General features: G+C 32.9%; 1 protein-coding gene across 1 annotated transcript; it reads right to left on the bottom strand.

The window, feature by feature from the left end:
* Positions 1-784: 784 nt before the first annotated feature.
* On the bottom strand, positions 785-12,397 carry LOC129235250 (uncharacterized). The gene is made up of 3 exons (XM_054868962.1): positions 12,144-12,397; positions 7,231-7,579; positions 785-931 (listed from the first exon to the last, which is right to left on the bottom strand). The coding sequence occupies exons 1-3, from the start codon at positions 12,395-12,397 to the stop codon at positions 785-787; spliced, it is 750 nt and encodes a 249-aa protein (XP_054724937.1).
* Positions 12,398-13,357: the final 960 nt, after the last annotated feature.

The raw sequence follows: 13,357 nt of genomic DNA, 5'->3' as shown, positions 1-13,357 counted from the left end.
TTTTGAATTAATTCATCATTCTATAATTATGTGAGAAACCAGAATGTATTTTTCTATCAATAAACGAACAGATATATTCTGTGCATTTATATCATTATATAGCTTTAATGCAATATTGTGGGAAACTAACGGAAAGGATATTACTACAATGCCTGTAGAACAGTTTCAATAACCTTGCAAAAATTAGGTCTGTTTGAAATTTCCATAAAATTTTCCAATCATTAATTTTCTCGTGAACATTGGTGCTCCCAGTTTGAGAAGAAGTTTGTTTTATAGCATAGATTCAAAAACAAAATATAAATAAATTGCTTCACTCAAATAGGAAAAATATCTTAAAAAATATAATACATCAAGATTTTTTACCTCAATTGTAATTACAGCTCAAATAAAATTATTTGCACTTAAAGTTGAATGCAAATAATCTAAAATAAAAAGAAGTTGCGAGAAAATTCTGAAATTTATGCATGTCAACAACGACAAACATTAGGACATTCTAAAGTAAAAATAGCGTGGGAATCCCTAGTCTCATCAGTTCTCCTTGTTCATTAAATTTCCACAACTTTGATACTATATAAATATTCTACTTTGTAAATACAAAGCTGGTCTTTTCTGTCGATTTGCAGAAAGATCAGGCGCAAAAAACTATGTACACTTTACACATAGAAGGAAAAGAATAAATGGGTCCCGCGCTGATTTTGAATGCCGTCCGGCGGTTTTACAAATGAAATTGATGTATCAGCGTTCATTCTTCTCCTGCGCTTAGAACTGTAGCCTTTTTTCGAAGTCACCTCGATAATATCGTGCTGTTTTGTCGTCCCGTAAATTGGGTTTTCAATTCATCTTCGAAAGAAGAAGCCCTTCGAATTGTTGGACGGCGTTTGTTTTTCACAACAACTATCCACTTGTCTGGTATGCGAGAAGATTTCTGAAACTGGAGAAAAAACATTATTAGCGGGACGAGTGAAAGTTTTTCCTTTTTTGAATTGTCGGCTCTTTTAATAGAGCTCAAAGTCAAGCCCATCATTTCAAAGTTTTCTGGGGGGGGGGGGCAAAGGATACTCAGGGAGTGAGAGGACAATTGACCCCCTCCCTATGATCACCCAAAATGACGGGTCTGCTCAATGTACAGTTTTTTTTCTGTCTAAAAAACCATATTAACTATGTTAACTTGCATGTAATTTGACTCTGATACGATAACCTACCATGGGCGCAGTATTAAACAATTCCATTTAAAAAAAAAAATATGCATGAGGATAGCCGGTTTGCTTTGTCAATAACGGATGCTGGAGTGGTGCTTATATTGTCGCCTCAGAGCAACAGTAAGATATCTAATCCCAGAAATAACACTAAGATGTCCTACTGTTGCTCTGAGGCGAACGATATGCAAAATTCTCCCTTTTTAACCCAAACTGAAATGAACTCTTCCAAGGTCAAGCGCCTTGATATCAGAGTCATATAATACAGTTTATGAACTTAATACAGCATTTAATAAACATTTAGAAAAAATCGTCTATCCTATTAGATAGTTAGTGTAATTGAACTTTAACATTCATTGCTGGGTCAAGATTCATGTAATTTTCTGATGAGGCAAATATTTCTGATGTTTTTATTGGCATTGCCTCCATCAGGGCTGCAATCTTAAAGGCGGCAATCAAATAATTAATTACAACCACTAAACAAAGAATATGCTGGTAGTTCATACATATATCAATTCGTTTAATAAATAAGGTGTTTGTATGTAGGGTAAAAGTGGGAGCGACGCCATACTTTTTGGAGATAATTGGTAAAAAATTCAAAATGCAATATAAATCCACTCAGTATGTTTTATTTTAATGTTACACTATTATTAAGTATTAAAATTACCATTAACGAGACTTAAAAAAAGAAATAAAAAATAAAAATTTTAAGTTGACAGCAAGCCATCTCTCCCATAACGTGTGGGAGAGACGCCATATAGTGTGGGAGAGGTGCCATATATGTTATTATTCCTTGTTTTTGAAATTTTTGTGTATTATTTCCCTACTACAATTGTTACAACACGGACCGTATATTGTACATGACTCATGCAGCTATTTTTGGCACAAGTAACATTTAATACAGTCAGTTTTTTTTTCCCTACATTCCGTTCACACAAGCAACTTGTTTTCGCTTCACTGTCGAGCTAGATAGTTTTGGGATTGGATAAGACGTCTTAAGAGTCTTTGTAGGGGTTTCTTTACTAGTGGACATTTGTCTGGAAGTTGATGGTTTTTGTGGAGAAAGAGCTGGAGTGGAAGCACTTTCAAGAGGAATGTCTAGAGTAGTTATTTCAATTAAAACAGATATAGCAAAGAAAGGATCTGGTATAGCCTTAGGATTGGGAATATTCCTCAAGCTTTAAAACCTGATGCAGCAGTTCATACGGCATCCTATAATGTTTTTTTAACTTCATTTTTTGATATTTTTTATTTTTTTTTAACTTTTTCAATAGCCATAATTAAGTTCTCTTCACTCCACTGCCCCCTGATTACCATATACTTCCTCACGTATTTTCTCGGCTTTCAAAAAAAAAAAAAAAAAAAACTTTTCATTTACAAGTTGGAAAGGTTTGGCATCTCTCTTCATTGTGTGGGAGAGATGCCACATAGGTATCAAGTACGTAAGTATTAACATCTATTGCGAAATGTAGCTGAAATAAGCTAACAACAAGCTAAATAAAACATTAACCCCCCCCCCCAGCTCTTACCTTACAATGTCTTTGTTTTTTTAACATTTAACAGTTATTGAAACCAAAGTGCCTCAAAATTTTCGTCGAAAAATGCTCGTTCGAAAATAATCTTTTCGTTACACACACGTCACACTCAAACGCAGTCGAACAAGAACTGGCACGTTAAAAAGGTATAGCCCGTCTATAAGTAAACAAAAACTGCGAAATATATCCATCTCTTTCTTAAACACTGATTTTCTGAAGTTATGGTGTCTATCCCACTTTTACCCTATGTAGGTATGTTTGTGTGAGTTAAGATAAATTTTATATCTCCTTCAAACTCATTTAAGCAACCTAAGATGGTTTCTTGGCGTAAAATGAATAATGGCATAAAAAGTGAATCGTGCAAAAGAACGAACCGAAAATGAAAGTCAGAACAGCAGAAAAAAAAATGAGAATGTTATTGGAACGCAATTTTAAAGATGACGGTTTACTTAGTAAATTGGTTCATTAAGAACAGCACAAGTGAAATAAAAGATGAGCTAATCATGGAAATGCTGTCCTACTTTGTTTTTAGCAGAACTAAACCAATTCTGATATCCTTGATTGCGTTCTGGCCATTGCCCTCTCTAAAAAGTCTAAAAAACTCCGTTCACTTTTAAGAATGGATTGCGTGATTTCGGAGCATAATTTACGCCTGAGCAATAATACTGGAAACTGTTTTATGCTTCGTTATTTTTATGTTTCTCATCCCTTCCCTTTCTTTTTCTTTTTAAGGAAAAGTAACATGAGGTGAAAGCACACACACACTACTATATGTTAGTTGAAAGCAGAAGTGAAACATAGAAGACAAAACGTCGGTCTTTCAAAAGATTAATATTCGAAATGAGTAGTAGTTTATCAAAAGGTAACATATCCACTTTTTAGAAAAACGCATTTTATGACATTTTCTAAATCTTTTAGATAATCTTATTTATCGAATCACTCACTCTCAAGAAGTCCAAACTGGTTAAATCCTAGTTTATTTAAGGGTTAAGTTTGAATTTTAATCAAAAGGTAACAAACCCATCCTCGACACTTTTTATTTTGAACAAAAAAGGACAGATCCTGAACTAAACTGTAGTATGATTTTGTTTTTTAAATTCAAACGAACACATGTCCAAAATTTTCAAATTTTAATTCACTAGTTTTTGGTTCAAGTACTTCGATAACAGATTATGATGAGATGAAATATTAGGCTTTTGGTGAAATTGGAATTTTCAACATTCAGGTTTTTGTTCGAAGAGCACATATCCAAAATTAAGATGGCGATATCTAATTGTTTTATTTATGCAAACATTTCTCATTCTGGAACATAATTTGCTGTGCTTTTGTGATAAATTCTGTGCCCAGGAAAAGTGACAAAACTATTTTGCTTTTGCCCGAATTCGTTTTTTTTCACCTCCTGATTTTTTTTTGGAAAAGAGATATGTTTCCTTTTGATAAATTAGTTCTCAAATTAAAAATATCAATGGTATCGATCACATCGATTACAAATTTTGATACTGTGAATCATCAATACAGTAAAACAATATTCTGAAATATCGTTTTCGTTCTTCTGTAAAAAATGCATACACATATATAGTAACTTTCTCTAAACAACTACCAAAGAAAACAATTTCTAATAAGATGGGTATCGAGATAACTGGTTATTAACATACATTTCATCGTGACTATTCATAGGAATAATTTTCAATTGTTTTTCTTCTTTTTCATATGATATTGTTTTCTATCACCAACGTCAGAGAAACATAAAACGCAAAGCATCGATATCCCCAATAAATTTATGGTAAACGCATCGATGTTTCAAAAAGCGTTTCAATTTTCTTTTTATTAGAAGCTTTTTCTTTCCATAATTTTGAGAAAGGTTTTCTCAGAATGATTTTTCGCAATTAAAATTTTTACCAATTTGATTTTCTCTTTTCATACGCGAAAGTAAGATTCTGAAAATTGCTTAAAAAATTTAAGGGAACAATTTTGGTAATCATTTTGTAAAAATTCTCGCAAGTTTTTCAAGTAATGGGCAACTTAATTTTCATAAATCAATAATTTGTTGCACAAAACCCCTTACAAAGAGTTCAAAAACGTTAGATTCTTGATTTATTATAGCTATAAACTTTATAAAGATCGTAGGCTCTACTTCTATGAAATGCTATTAAATTTTGAGGGCTTCCAGAAAAATTATTTATATAATATTTTTTGGTTAGTAACGGACGCATCTTCTGAGATACGTCCGTTATTGAGCAAAAACAAATATCCAAATATTGTTTAAGGAAATCTTCAAAATTTAATTACACTACTACAGACAGAACGATTGCGAAACCAGCATGTAATACTGTTTGACCACGGATTGTATGTAATTTGACAATGTGCCAAGTAAAGACGATTCCAGCTGAATGAATCCAGCAGGGGAGAGGGGAAAATAACGATGGGATTTTGATGCGCACGTTTTATAATGTCACTAGTACCTAATTCATTTATTGCACTCTCAAAAATAAAATAAGGGGAAACAAAAATAGTTACCATGGAAACAACAAAAAGAAAATAAAATATTTTCCATTTCGTTCAGGAACGTAAAAGCAAAATGGTAAGCTCAAAACTTGGTTGTGAATAAATAAATCAATTAATTTTTGACGTGAGAATATAAATCGAATATACTTGAGATTTAAAAAATGTTGCTGTAAGTAAAGTTTCATTTTAACAAAACTAAGGCTAAATAGTAGAGAGGCAAAAGTGCGCATCTGAAACAAACCAACTAACACCCCTATAAACTAATAGGTACGTCCATTTCCGCCTATAAACCGGATATTAGCCTTTCCATGTAATCGATGGTCAGACAGTACTCTCGATTATTGTATTCCTTTCATAAGGTTTTTATGAAAGAGGATATCTTTCCGGGTGCTTTTAGTTTTTTCCAATGCAAAGTCTTTTCTTTTTGAATACATTATTTGACATTATAGTTTCAAAAGTGTTTAGCAAAAATTGAAAATTTTAAATTGAGCTAAGCATGGATTTGGGTTCTTCTTTATATACTCTATTAAATGTACCAACTGCGTGAGCACACGAAGCATTGTCATAATAATTTTAACACTAGGACTCGGTTATAAAACAGACCTACAGCTTCTTGTTGATGTAGGAGAATGCGGGGCAAAGTGATACAGTCAAGATAACTTACAATTTTCAAAACGAACTAATTGGAAATTAGTTCTAAAATTTAGGATACATAAAGAAAAAAAAACTATATTCTACTTTAAAACTTATATTGAAACATAATTTTCTACTTTTTGACAGTAAATTTGTACTTCCAAAAAAAGGTAAAAATTATTCATGGGGACAAAGTGAAAAAAATATTTTTCAAAAGAAATATTTTGTATTCGATTATTAAAGATATTTTTGATCAAATAAATGAGTAAATAAAAGAATGAATAAATGAAAGAAAACGAAACGATAGACGAATAAACAAATAAACTACAATTTTAGAAATAGTTTTCTTGATTGAAATGACTCTTCTAGGTACATACAATTATAGGCACATCACACAGTTTTTAAAAGACTGAATTAATGATTCTGTTAAATAAGAATAAATGGAAGAATTGCGATAGTATTTATCCTTGAGTTTGAAACCAGTAAGTTAAACGTATCATTTCCCATTGAGCTCCAACTCTAATATTCCTCCTATGTAAACAAATTGATTTTATCAAAATATGCTTTATGTTTTCAAAAAAGTAATAGTTTGAAGAAATTGAAATACAATGTATAGAGAAATGAGAATTTATTATTATTTTTTTGGTTTTGTTAAACTAATTTTATCTCTTTGACCAGGGGTGCCCACCCCCTAAGAGCTAAATATCGCGACAACCCCCCAAAAACTAGAGCCCCGAAAAGTGAAAAAAAAAAAACTACTCTTCAAACACTCCCCCTTTTCAATGGCTCAATCTGCGACATGACCTCCCCCCCCCCCCAGGTGGGCACCCCTGGTCTTTGGGAAGGGCACATGTCTCACGTTTCCTCCTGAAATCCGTTTCTGGGTGTAAGTCATTTAAAGTCACTTTAAAGGAAGTTATAAGTAACTTTTCATAAAAGTTGATGCATTTAAAAAGAAAAAAAAAAAAACCACACCTACGCTTAAACGCTAATACTTCTCTTAAAACTAAAATTTGTACGCAGCCCTTATTTGTTTTGAAGCTGTTTAACAAAACTTTCAATAACCCGAAATTACGTAAGAATGACTTACACCATTTCCGTTCTAACCACGACATATGATTGACAAAGAGTAAAACGTTTGACAATAAACGTTTACCCTTGTGCGGAGACCAAATGGAACAGAACAGTTTAGTTTAGACTCAATAAATTTTCTGGGGGAACGATGTGCACTTTGAGTTTAGACCATTAAATTTTACTGGCGAATACATGCAGTTTGAGCGTAGACTGTTTCGAAAAATTTATGGGGAAGCAAAAAACATTTTATTCATTGTCTGAGCTACGTATAGGTAATTATTTCTCACCTGTATTGATGTTGCGTTTGATTCGGGATTCTTGATCTGTCGCACTGTTCCTAAACTTGTGATCCGCACTTGCTTGTTTCTAGCATTAGTAGCCAGAGCCAGATGGGAAGATGAACCCTTCAAGGAGTGTTTCTTCGCGTATAGCGTGCTTGGCGAGTACTGGTGTCCACTGTAGCTGCTCTCACCGCCCACATGTGCGTGGTGGCCTCCTTTGTGTACTATGATGGGCACGATTTTGGTTTTCTCTACTGGCACGTGCACCACTTTTGTCTTTACTACGGGAACAGGGATGTGCACTGGAACAGGGACTTTGTGATGGGCGATGATGAAGTTGGTGTGGTGTTTTACACTGGAAGAAATAAATAAATAAATAAATAAAAAACCTTGTTCCGAATTTCAAAATATTCAGCTTGAATAAAAATTACTTTAGAAATAGGTGCTTGTAGCTGCATGAAAAATACTGTTATTTGCACGCTTCTTTTCTTTTTTTTTTTCAAATTGTCGTACTAGCCGCTGTGGTGAACATTCTAAAGCCCTGAATCCTCATATACAGCTTTAGCTCATATCTTAGTTTCATATATATAGCCAATGATCGAATAACGCGCCTAACGTCATAAACAATGAAACTCGCGCTACGGCATGATCATTTGATAATATGTCTTGGCAATGTTTAACATCACGGGAAAAGCTTTATTGTGACAAGGCTGAACTAGATCTGGAAACTTATTTTTTTTACTGGTAAGACTGTGTCATTTTAGGGGAGTGATGAAACGAAAAAGTAGTCACCACAATGAACGCAATCTACTGGAGTTCAGGGTTAATCCACTGGAGTTAAGGGTTAATCCACTGGAGTTAGGGTTAAAATTTCAACTCTCAAAATATCACCAAACAGGCTATTGCATCGTTCAAGTGGAGAAGCAATTTTCACCCGTTATATCTTGACGGGCGATTTTTTAGTCGTACAATAAGTATCGATCTTGGAGCGAAACGATGCTTTCTTCCTGTGTCTGCTATAGTGAAGTAACTTGATTTGCTTCATCTTGATCGTGGTTTCTTATTAACTCCACCTTAATCCACAGCTAAGAAGCACTACAATCAAGAAGCAAAGCCCGATTTTCGAACTTAATGAAAACTATATAATTTATGCCTATAACTTGATCAATGCGGCCTGCAAGGCCTTTCATAGTTCTCATTTTGCCCTTTATTGAGATAAAGTTGAACTCTACTGGTAAAAATGAAGAAAAGTTTGAGCTAAGTTGATGACAAACACTTGTATTGAACTTCTCAGTTTTGGAAAACGTAAAATGAATGCATTAGAAACAAATAAAGAAACCTTCTTTGCTTCTCTTTAAATGGAAAGTACTATCTGGAATTTAAAATCATATTTTGAGCACAGCTGAACTCGCTTAAAACGAGCACGAAGAGACCGCGATATTTGTTCATTATAAACGAGTGCTAGTAAAAACAAGTTCGTGAAAATAATCATAAAAATTTATGCATGATTGCTTTGTTATTTTTAGATTTCTGTTCAGTACCAAAGAAGTTGGTTATTTGATTTGAACTGTCTTATTCTCTCTTTCTTGCTACTGATTTTGAGGAACGTGGGTTCCGAAAAACATCGTCATTTGAATTCGTGGCTTCAAAATAGTTTGAAGTTTTTCTGCCCTTTAGGAGCCAAGTATGTCGAGGGCCTTTTCACTTCAAATTCATCACATCTGTCGTTATGGTGGTCGCTTTTATTTTCCCCCTCTCTTTTGACTTGCAGCTGCAAAATCCTCAGAAGTATACCTCGGAAATGATAGCATTCATTTCAACAAATATATAATTTTTAAATACTCCTTTACTCCACGAATTTAAAAAAAAGGCAATGTCATCACTTGTTCTCATGATTTCTACCTTATCTCTATCTTTTAGTTGAATTCAAAATATTAATGAATTTTTTTCCAAAAATAGAATAATCTTTTCTGAGGAGGAAATCAACAGACACTTCAGGAATTATGAAAATATTGCTCACTTTAAGCGGGGTTTGCTCGTTAAAAGCGAGTTTTGTACCCATAGACTTAACATTGTACCAAACAAATCTTTTTGATTTCCTTGCTAAATCCGAGTTCTCGCAAAACAGGGCTCCCTATAAGCGAGTTCGACTGCATCATTAAAAATGCTACATAAAAAAAAAAAAAAAAAAGACGGATCTTGAACCAAACATAATGTTATGCAAATAACGTACGGTATGATGACTCTCTAAATGGCAAGGTCAAAACCGACGCTAAAGTTTCCGAAGAAAATACTCTTATTTAAATACATTTTAAATTCATGAGTATATTATTAAAAAAGTACGTATTTTACCTCAAATTTGTATTATCAAAATATTTTAATGAACTAAAGTGATAATATATGGAAAACTAATTAATTTTTTGATACATATTGCACTATTTGCTGTGGCGTAGGCAGGAAAAAATTCGGAGGGTGATTGGTTAAATTTTGGAGGTAATAAGGTTAGTTTTTAGTACTTTTCTATAGTCAAAGAAGGAAAATTTCTGTGTTTCGGGGAGGACGGTATAACGCCCGAAGTTTCGCCTTTGGTCTTTGACCATTTTGTTTTTAATCTAAATTTTATTTCTATTTTAATTACTGGGTCTCAGAATTTTCTGAAACTGGATCAAAAGTTTTAAAGGAGCATCAGCTATTTATCAAAATATTTCTTGCAACAGTGTTTTTTATTAGTATTATTATTAGGAATGATAATTTTGTGTGGAACCTATCAAAAATGACATTATCGGTTCGAGTCGTATGAAAATTATTTAGATACAGAGAAATGTTCTTTAGTTGAGCATCTGTCTAGAGTAGAGACTTATTTACCTAATAAATAACATGTTTTAAGCGACTCCAATTTCTTTTCATTGTAATATTTAATAGAATAATTTGTTGTGAAGGTTAAGAGGCTTTTTATTAAGGTGATATTATCTAGTTTTTCACGCCAAAAAATTACAATTTTAAATAGTTCAAGGTGTGTAGAACTTTTTTAAAAAGATAATTTGTAAACTTGAAAGTCGATACAGCTTAAAGGAATTTTTTTTCTTCAGATCTTTAGTTTTATTGTGAGATGTTAATGTGAGTGATTTTTGAGATTATTTTCGCTTTGTTTAACAACGTTATTCAGTCATAGTTTGTGACACAACCAGGGGCGTAGCTAAGGGGGGGGTTTTGGGGACAAAACCCCCCCCGAAAAGTTAGTCTCAAAAAAAAAGAGAAAAAGAAGAGAGAAGAGAAAGAAAAAAAAAGGAAGAAAAGGAAAAAATTCCAAGCGATTATACATACATACATACATACATACATATATATATATATATATATATATATATACATATATATACATATATATATATACATATATATATATACATACTTATATATATATACATATATATATATACATATATACATTTATATATATATATATATATATATATATATATATATATATATATATATATATATATATAAAAGAAGTAACCCCCCCCGAAAGTCGGGTCTAGCTACGCCACTGGACACAACAGTTAATTATCAAACCCCATTTACGAAATATTTTAGAAGTCATTACAAAAGTCCATAAATTACTGAATGATAAAATGTAATAATGAGAAGCCCCATTAATTATGAGAAGACATCACGGAAAACGCGGGTCGTGAACAGCGTTTTGATGTCACGGCTCAGTACATTAGCATTAAGAGGGAAAAGAAATAAATGAAAAGTTTTTGCAGTTTCGAAATATTTATATGGAACAAAATAATTATTGGAGCATTGTCTTCTGAGTAATGTTATGCTATAAGAGGATGAAGGAACGTGTAAACCAGAATAATACTTTTTTTTTCTACAGTCATCCTAAAAATAAATCGAAAAGTTCGTTTCTCTCATTTCACACAGAATTATCTTGTCAAGTCTAAGTCATCATGAGTATGTAACAATATTTACAGACAATAGGAAACAAAATGAAAAGAATGAATGGTATTATGAGGAGAATGTCAAAAATTAGATGCACAGAATTCTTGCATGCAAAACATTTTTCTTTTTCGTTATTATGTAAATAAAACTAATCCGTTGAAAGCGACAATACGATTGATAGTTAAATAAAAAAAAATATCTTCACGCATTTGTTTCTATTTTAAACGCAAGATAGTTGCTCGATTTATTAACAGTTTTGTATGCTTCTATAAGAAATGAATATATATATATATATATATATATATATATATATATATATATATATATATATATATATATATATATATATATATATATATATATATAATTTTTTTTTTTTCACATTTCAACGGATTTCAATACTTCAACTAACTATTTCTATACTCATTTTGCGATCACGACTCTTTAACTCAAGACCACTTAAACTTCAATTTCACTATGCGGGAAAAGAAGCATGAAATGTACTTCATAGCAAAAGTTTAAAAATAACTTTATGATTAAAATCCCCTTTCAATATTCTACTTTATTTTGACACCGAATAAATTTGCTGCATAGAAGTAACTATAGCTGTCAAATGTAACCGAATTTCTAGAGTATTCTGATTACAATTAATCAATAAAACTCATTCTTTAAATTTTGCTTTTTAATTCTTTAAATTAATTTCCAAAATATTTCACACATTATATTCATCAAAACATATTTGTATAAATGATTTTAAATAACACTTTATACGTGAAGCCCTTTTTTTCTGATTAAATTTTCTCTGCCTAAGTATTCCTCAAATCTCTTGACACGTATTTCCGCAAGGAAAAATACACTTGATAAAAATATCTTCTAAAATGTTGTATTTTGGCTAATCTCAAACGTTTAAATAAATAAAGGATAAAAATAAAGTGCGCAGTGCGCAGAAGGAAAGGGAGTTTTCTACTTACGGGATGGGTACGTATTTGTGGTGAACATGGTGATGGTGATGTCCTCCTCCTCCCCCTCCGCTGGCCAGAGGCACTGGAATTGGCATGTAATGATGGCCACCCCCATGGTGCCCACCTCCACCTTCCTCTCCTCCTTTGGCAAGTGCTTTGGCGATCAGTCCAGCAGCCAGCAGCTTTTCCATGCCACTTTGGTTGTGCCCATGGTGACCAGCAGATGCTAGTCCCACAACCAGAGCGAAGAAAAAGACAAGCATCCAGAAGACTGGATTTTGTTCCTTTTTCTTGCGCCTGAAAGAAGATATGCGATTAGAGTTGGCTTAGAATAGCCGTTCTTACAAAGTACGAAACTCATATCGCGGAAGTCCCAATGAGAGGTCACAGGAAGTCAGTGTGACTTCTCGAAAATATCCTTTATTGCGCAGATTTTGTGCGACGATTCTGCAAATTTGGAGTCTACTTCAATGTTGAATTTTCCTTTTACGATACCAAATGTCTCTTTAGATGTAGGCCTAGGCATATTTGCATGCTTATATCTTTCGGTAAATTTTGGGGTTTTATTTGGTAAAGTGAAAATTAAGCTCCGCTTAAATGCTCAAGTTCAGGGTACCCCTGATTCAGGTTCGTTCTGGAAATGCAAAAACATTTTTTCAACACTTTTTAGAAATATATGAAATAGCCAGCTCTGCTCATTCCTCCAAGAGCAATGGCAATCCCTTGAAATACCACGTAGACCCCAAAAAATGAGAGCTCTCCCCCCCCCCCAGAAAAGAGAAAAATACTCATATTCTCCTTCCTAAAATTTTAATGGTGCAGTCCGCAGTATCTCCAGTGAATGAAGTTAAGCAAGAAGATAAACAAAAACGTTATACAGGCATGTATTCTAATATTCTAATTTTGTAAAACAACCAGAATAATAATAATAAAATAATAATGATCATAAAGATAAAAAAAAAAAAAAAAAATTTCGAAAAAGGTCCCCCGAAAAAAAAGAAATTAGAGATGAAGCATTAACTAAATTGGAATTAGAATAATTCATTAAACTGGGGAGCTTTCCAAAAGCCAATTATAAAGTTCAAAATGTGATAAGTAGAGACGTATCGAGTACTCGGTAACTACTCGGTACTCGGCCTACTCGGCCAATTTGCCGAGTACTCGGTACTCGGGCCAAATTTTGATCAGATACTCGGCCAATACCGAGTAGTTGCAAAAAATTG

The sequence above is a fragment of the Uloborus diversus genome, chromosome 1 (assembly GCF_026930045.1).
Source record: "Uloborus diversus isolate 005 chromosome 1, Udiv.v.3.1, whole genome shotgun sequence".
NCBI lineage: Eukaryota > Metazoa > Arthropoda > Arachnida > Araneae > Uloboridae > Uloborus > Uloborus diversus.
The sequence above is the reverse complement of the archived record's forward strand: the minus strand, read 5'-3'. Positions and strand labels throughout refer to the sequence as shown.

What these genes read in the sequence shown, in the direction of transcription:
- LOC129235250 (XM_054868962.1), bottom strand. Translation starts at nt 12,397, where the DNA reads ATGCTTGTCTTTTTCTTCGCTCTGGTTGTGGGACTAGCATCTGCTGGT. An exon ending in CACAAATACGTACCCATCCC is followed by an intron (nt 7,580 to 12,143) that starts GTAAGTAGAAAA and finishes TATTTCTTCCAG; the next exon opens with TGTAAAACACCACACCAACT. An exon ending in CAAACGCAACATCAATACAG is followed by an intron (nt 932 to 7,230) that starts GTGAGAAATAAT and finishes TTTTTTCTCCAG; the next exon opens with TTTCAGAAATCTTCTCGCAT.